Source organism: Larimichthys crocea, chromosome XV (genome assembly GCF_000972845.2).
Source record: "Larimichthys crocea isolate SSNF chromosome XV, L_crocea_2.0, whole genome shotgun sequence".
Taxonomy (NCBI): Eukaryota; Metazoa; Chordata; class Actinopteri; family Sciaenidae; genus Larimichthys; species Larimichthys crocea.
Genome location: NC_040025.1, coordinates 19,092,073 through 19,100,060, shown reverse-complemented (window position 1 = coordinate 19,100,060; position 7,988 = coordinate 19,092,073). Strand labels below are relative to the sequence as shown.

At 37.9% G+C, this 7,988-nt stretch overlaps 1 protein-coding gene across 1 annotated transcript; it reads left to right on the top strand.

Annotated features, from left to right (window-relative positions):
- The first annotated feature begins 313 nt into the window (after positions 1–313).
- edn3b (endothelin 3b) lies at positions 314–6,608 on the top strand. The gene is made up of 4 exons (XM_019274662.2): positions 314–665; positions 785–962; positions 4,304–4,462; positions 4,756–6,608. The coding sequence occupies exons 1-4, from the start codon at positions 596–598 to the stop codon at positions 4,808–4,810; spliced, it is 462 nt and encodes a 153-aa protein (XP_019130207.2). The 5' UTR covers positions 314–595; the 3' UTR covers positions 4,811–6,608.
- Positions 6,609–7,988: the final 1,380 nt, after the last annotated feature.

The following is a 7,988-nucleotide window of genomic DNA, read 5'->3' as shown; positions in this document are numbered from 1 at the left end:
ATAATAATTAAAAGTGGTTCTGTTTTAACAGCAACAGAAACTCTCAGGATGTGAGACTATAATTACTGGCCTAGGCTTTGCCCTACACTGTTAGGTGTTGCTGAATGACCCTTTTTATTATGTTTAAATGGAACATATATCATTATTTTATATGTCATGCATTAACTGGAACACAAGTTGAGTAATTCCTCAGTGAGCACAGACACTGGAGTGCTGCTGCATTTCACAGAGGGGGTGTTAAAGGGGGAGTGGGCGTGTACCCAAACCTCGCCAAAAGCTTTATCTTTCATTTTGGGCTTTTAGAAGGCGAAGGGACCTTTGAGGAGCATCGTTGCGCTATTTTGCTCTAAAGATCACTTATATAAGGACAAGCGTTATTTACTTCACACGTCAGTGAGCGTGCTACAGGTTTATGATTTATGACATGACACAAGCTGTAAATTATGAGAGGAACTGTACGACAAACATCCTCTGATTCGTTATCTGACGTCTGGATCATATGAGATGAGCTGCACATGGACATGCTGGTGGGAGATTGATTTGACAATTGCGCTGCATCCTCTTCAGGCTATGATTCATTTTGGGAATATCTGACATGGCCAGGATACTATCTGTCCTCGTGAAAATCATGCTTTTCAATATTCTGTCATTGATTGTCTTACAAGGTGAGTATGACTGCGACAAAGTTTTACAACACATTTCCAAACGTATTGCTTTATTTCTTTGTTATTGTGTCTGTCACCTTACTACGCTTATATCTAACATGCGTCTTGTACAATACAAGGTGTCTTCGATGCCTTGGTGTTATCCGAGGTCAACCCCGGAGGGCTCCCAGAGTCCAGCAGGGTGTCTGAAGCAACAGAGGCAAAGTCCAGAACCAAGCGCTGCACTTGTTATTCCTACAAGGATAAAGAGTGCGTCTACTACTGCCACTTGGATATAATCTGGATCAACACTCCCGAGTAAGAAATGCTTTATGAAATACTGTTAAACATCTACAATTCTCCAATCATCCATCCGTATGCGCAACTATCTCTTGATTTTCATGATATCTCGTCTTTTGTCAGTGAAAGTAATGCGGTATATTAAAAAAACAAAAACACACACATTTTCATGTAGCTTGTTTGTGCAAATCAAATTGGAGTCAATATAATGCAGCTAGTCACGCCCGGTAATTGCCTCCCTGAGGCACCACACGCAGTGGTTCAAGTGATAGCAAGCCCAAGAGAAACAAAGTTTGGAGGGTTATTGCAAGACTGAATGTCTCTCTTGTAATGTTTTTTTATTTAACCTTAACCAATCTGTGGCCAGAGCCACAATCTACAGGTGCTGGATTGGGCATTTAATTAACTATTTTAGTGATGGTTCATGTCCATGTTGCTGTAGGCCTATTTTAAGTTCAGGTTTAAATACATTGTTGTTTTAAGAAGACTTAAATCTCCCTGGTGACGTTACATCCAAAAGCAGGAGTAACAACTTGATATCTTTATCAAAACTTGCTTCCTGCACCATGACGATAGGATTATTTATTAGACTGCATAAATTCATTTTCATGCATCAAAGCACCAGAATCCCCAAATTTAATACATACTGAATGCATGCTTGAATCTGAAATAGTCGAATCCTCAATTCACTCACAACACTGGGGAAGAGAAAAATGAACAGAAATTACAGATTACTCCTCATTAATCATCATAATAGGTGCAGCTACTGTATAACTCCCCTTTCATGGGCTAACAAAGACTCGGGGATCCCAGTCAGCTGAACTATTTTTAATCTGCAGTGCAGAGGTTGTGAGGCTGAATGGATGGAGATCAGAGAGAAATCTGTCATGCAAAGCTAATGGTCTACATGGGCTGGTGAAGAATTGACACAGTTCTTCATGGTGGATCTATCCAAATTCAAATAGTTAGTCATCACACACAGCTAGGATTTATTTAAAGAGAGTTTACTGGTTACCAAAATTGCACCACAATAGTCACTATGGCTGTAGATAGATAGATAGATAGATAGATAGATAGATAGATAGATAGATCAATAACAATATCACTGAATTCATTAAAAGATTAATTAATCTTTCATTTAGATAAAGGCAGAACTGGCCTGTGGCATCTTATGCTGTCATGTATGGACAACTTAATTCAGTTATTATTGTTACTGATAATGACTGAAATAACTTGGTGGATTGATCCCAGAGCCATCAATGCATGAATGTTCCTGTTACCAAAGCCCAGCGGCCTTTCTTGGGCATAGGTGTGTTAACTGCACCTCAGGAGTTGCAGTATGTTGGCTCTGCAGGTGACGAAGAACCATGAAAATTGAACAGCTGGTTACCAGCTGGCATAATTGCAGTAGGTAGCAGTTTTTTTCACACCAAGTGCGTTCAACATGTGGCCTATCATACCACATAATATATGTAATACCTCAAATATAGTTCCAACACTTTCCTGTCTTTGTTATGCCATCTCCTAACCGCATATTAAAATCCTTGGCAAGATGGCAGGACAGCATTCTTTCTTCCTCTGTCTTCTTGTTCCAGGACTGCTGTGGGCTGTTTCAGGTAAACAGCGCTCTTTATAGCAAGTTGGGACAAATTGACATATTTTAAAGACTGAGTGAGATATTGACATGTGCCACAGTATCAACAGTATAAAAAAGCTAAAGTGTGTGCTCATATCATGGAAGATAAACTCACAAAGAAAGAACTTTCATAAAATGTAGTATGGCCTATGGAGTATGGTAAGTAAATAAGAGAATGTCACTCCTCTCCAATAGTTACTCATTACTGGCTCCCGAGACTGGGGTTAAACTGTGGGTATCTTCCAAGTGTCAGTGTGTGTTTGTCTGACTTCAGTGGTTTTCCCCAGCTTACCATGTTGTTTCAAAGGCTTAAAATGCCTTTCTTTCTCTCTGAGATAATAGCCCCCAAGTGATGACAGCAGACCGTTTGTGAAACATTAAGACAGAACTTTGACTCTCAGCAGCCATGTTGGAAAGACCTTTTGCCCAGAGGTCATGCTCGTCCTAAACAGAGAGGCTGCAGGATCTGGCAGACAGCACATCAACAACACTACTTAGTAAGACAAAGGCAGCAGACAGCCTGACAGAAATCTATGCAGGGAAATCATTTTATACTTAATGAATTATTTATTTCAAACGCCTCAAAGATCTTTGTTTTTCCATTACCAATTCCCCAAAACCTGAGTCTATAACAGATACAGATAGATAGGGTGAAACTGTTTATGGACAATCATAAAAACTTGAACCTGGAGGTGAAGCAATTCATTTATTACAGCATAATGTAATGATATAATATTTAATAATACAGATAAGATATAAGATTTCGGTCCTGGATGATTCAGCGACACCTGTGATTAGAGCAGGTTCTGTTTAATACTGCAGGTAAACAGTTTATGGTCAAAACACTCCTCAAGTTAATTTTTCAGAAATAACCAGAACATAGGAGCAACTGGTGTATTTGTTTACAGTGCAGCCAAACATACCAAGCAATAATTGGCCTTTTTCTATCATTATGTGAGCAACCATGGACCGTTCTATCCTGCACATAGCATGAAAGAAGTAGTTTGTTGCTGGGTTGAGAAGTTGGAGGTAGGCAGGTTGTCGCCTGAAGCTCTTCATCTAACATCTCACTGTGGCTGCTCCTTCTTTTTCCTTACTCACGGCAATATTTTAAATTGATCCACTGTGAAAACAATTTAATGCATGTAATGTCATATGGTACAAATTGGCTATTTTAAAGTCTTTATAATAAGTTATTGTCAGTTGAAAAACACATTGCACTTCTTGTGACTTCCTAATAATAAAAATGTATTTGTGTTTCACCAGTCAAATCCTTTTGATGTGAAGCTGCAGGAAATGTACAGTTTCCATTAGCAACAACATTCAGCAACAACAATACTGTAACAATACTGCAGAATAGCTTTAATATGCTCTCCTCAGTGGGCCATAGGCTCAGTCACTATTGTGTCACTTTATTTTCTGATTTATTTAAATGAAATACTTCAAAATAACAATTACAAGTAGTAGGTATATTTCCCTGATTAATACACTTTTGAGTACTTTTACAGTGTGGTATTATTACTAGGACCTGAATACCTCCTCCACTACTGCGGAAAAAGGAAGATATGTCTAGAAGACTAGGAGATATGTCCAAGAACTCTATAAGCCTAACCATATCGAATATTAATTTTCAAGTCTCTCCCTCTGTGTGCCCAAGAATGTGATTTATGTCACATTTTTACCATCACTGAAAAAGAGTTCTCTGTTTGTCTTAATTCCTCAGACACACTGTGCCCTATGGAATGTCGAGCTACAGAGGATCTCAGCGAGTTAGACGTGCTGTTGGTGAACAAGCAACTGAACGTGAGGAGGCAAAGACTCAGCGCTGCATTTGTGCCATGCTTGACACAGACCCTGAGTGCCATGATTTTTGTCTGTCAAGGTGAGTCTGATTTTTTTTTTGTAAGAAATGACATTTACTGTGACATTGATCATTGACATTGATCAGGCATCAGACAGGGGAAATTGAAAAAGAAGTAGCTGTTGTAGGATTGTAGGATGTAGGATTCAAAGGTTTTGAAGCTTGATCCATACAGGGGACAAAAAAATACATAATTAAATATCAAGGATATCTCAGCCTATTGTGATTCCCTGATACTTATGGATGTCTAATACTCAGTTACTGGATTGGTCCTTTGATATTACAGATTTAATGTGTAAATGTTCTCTTTAAAGCCCCCTGCAGACAGTGCCCATCAGGAATCTCCACAGAGTCCCTGGTCCTGGATGAAAATTTGAAGCTTCTCCATCTTCTGCTCTTCTCCTCGGGAGAATGGACCCTTCCCTCTTCTTCGACCCCTTCTCTCTCCATTTGGCACTCTTGCCTCCGCAGGTATACTCACATTCAAGAAAAGAGTTTTGGAGTTTGACACTGCCGACATTCCTCTGCATCAATAACTCTTGGAGCAAGTTCCATCAGGCCGTGTGGTTTCAAGAACTCTTCAGCAAATTCGATACAGATCCCTGGAGGCTATCCCCTTTTTGTTCCCCCTTGAACACAACATGGGGATTATTTTCATCATGATATAATAGCCAGTGACCTTGTGTCTGTCAAGCTTGATCAGACCAACCGTTTCTACTTTACACCTACTAACCCAGTGGACTACATTCGATTCTCTCTTTCAAAACTATGAGATCAACTTATTTAAATCTTTCAGGGACAACAACAACATAGACAACAAAGTGTCACAAGGAGCAATGGAAAGTAGTCGCAAGGCATGACACTGTCATATAACGACTTCAAAATATTGAAACATGCAAACAAAAAAAGTGGGAGAAGCTTTTTTCCACCTGTGTTACAGGGCATATTGTTGAACTTTGATTTATGAGACTATTTACAGTCGGTATGGAAAGCATTCACACCCTGACAGTTGGCATATTTTGTTCATATCACGTCTTTCAGCAATAAGATATCAATCTATCACCAAACTATTTGGTATATTTGTTTGTTCTTTTACCTCACTATGCTTGGCTAACATGCTGTAATCTGTAGGAACTGTATGACCGCTATAGCTGCAGTGAATTTATTCAGCCATCCATCATCGCTTTTACCCCAGATGAGGCCAAATACTCGGTAGTTCCATGTTTCAGTGTAGCTATTAACAACACATGGAGGCATCAGTTGCTGTAGTTGCCAGTAATTAACAAACAAGGGAACTATAGTTTAAATCAATCCCACATGCATGGTCCTTTTGCCACACATACTCACTATTCAGTGAGTTCTTTTATTCAGTGAGTCTTTGGCGTAAAGAAAAAATTAAATCATGCAAATGTTGCCTAAGAACTAAATGGACTGTGGTTTAAGTGTGTTGAATTTCATGAAGCTATACCACTAATAGAGTTAAAAATTATAAAATAATAAGCATTGCTCCACCATAGTTGGATGATTGTATTCCATGTTTCTGTTTCTTTCCATGTGCTCTCCCACTGACCAATAATTGAACCCTTCCAGTTGCTCTCTCTTGGACCACCCCTATTAGGTATTTAACTTATTTACCAAATTTAAATGTTTCCGTATATAATTGACCACCTATAGCATAAATAGTTCTCCTGTCACTCGCATACATAAGTCAGGCAGAACTGTTACTCATGAAACCAAATTGTTTGGTAAAATTTTGTGGTCTACTCTAGAAAACAAAACAAAACAAAACAATGAAGAACAGTATGTGAACAAGTATTCCTCGGTGCCTGTTGGTTTGCGGGCCATGTGGTTACAGTACATGGGGAGCACTCATGAAAATGGAGTTTAATTTGAGGAGACATTTCACTCAGTTTGGCACAAAGTTCCTGTGTATTACAGTTTATAAAATTTATAACAATTTTCCCAATTTCTTACCAAGAATGCATCACCACTTCGGTTGTGGCTAAGGGGTTTAATAAAAGTACCGTAAACAGGATTTAAGCTGGCTCAAAGTGGGTGGTGAACTGGTCAACATTTCAAATCAAATCAACAGTGACTTTTCACAAACTGTATTATGTCACATTGTATACAAGATATGTATTTGTTTAATATTTTTTGTTTATATGAATTATATATATATATATATATATATACGGTTCTGGCTACATTTGCGCCCTGGGCGAACAAACAACATATATATATATATATATAATACATGATATAAAATACTTCCACTACAATCACAATAATGGTGTAGTTCTTGGTGTCAATGGTGAATGTAGTACATACACCATATATATAATGCGTGTATATATATATGTGTGTGAGAGAGAGGAACATTAAAGAAGGTGCTTTATGACTTTATAAAACCTATTTTATCTGACAAGCATACAGGAGAGTTTCTCATTCAGTGAATAACTACAGTTCTCATAGTTTTTTAAAATGTCACAAAACTCTTCTTCAGGAGTCTAACGCTGATCATACCCATGATCTGACATATAGACCAGACCGGCACATACAGGTACAACGTCTATAGCTGACAGTTCAATTTAAAATGTTTGGAATACAATTTTGACAAGTTTGTATGCATTCCTAACATAATAAACAATCCTTTCTCTTATAGACATGTCTAATAATTATGTTACCTGAACCTGAGCTTTTGTATCTTCATAAGTTAAGATCAATTGGTCAGCTGTCATACCCCTTTCTAGTCCTCCCCTGTCCAAGTAGGTCAATGACCCACAGTGGCCAGACATATTTGAACATCTATAGATATTTCACCAAATCACCAGGTAGTATTACTGTAAGCATTAAGTGTTGTCTGTAAAAAATCAACATTTTAATACCCAACTGTTTGATCCAGGCTAGTCTGGAGACGACAGTTATGTTTACTGATGTTGCTATACAGAAGCCTTCCACTCAAGCTAGCCATCAATCAGCAGGAACAGCCACCAGTGTTATCAAGCTTTTTAACACACTGACAGTGCCTTAAATCTTAGTGTGAAATTGTTGTTTCTAGTTTCTTATCCAACATAATTTAAATGAGAGACCCTATGGTCCTGAGATTTGTCGTTTCCATTTGTTATGAATCATTATTCACATAAAAATAGAATTATGATGATAGTTCAGTTATAAAACATATTTATTGTTGTCAAGGTACAAGGTCAAGCTATTTACCCTGTTACCAAAATGAAGAATTACCTTTCCTTTGGCATCCGATGACACAAGGCTGATCTGGTCGTCTAGGAAAAATGGGAAAATAAATGAACCCCCACCCTTTCAAAAAATAGATGTTTCCTCACATTGACATTATGAATAGTATGTACGTATTACAAAATGTACATTTATAAATCTCATATTTATATATCCTAATACACCAACACATAATGGGATGATATCAAGGAAAAATGCAATATGCATTTTGCATTATGCAATATATTAACCACATGGAAAAACATGTGGTCAGAAACTGTGTTGTAAATCTTTAATTACTCAGAATAAACCGCTA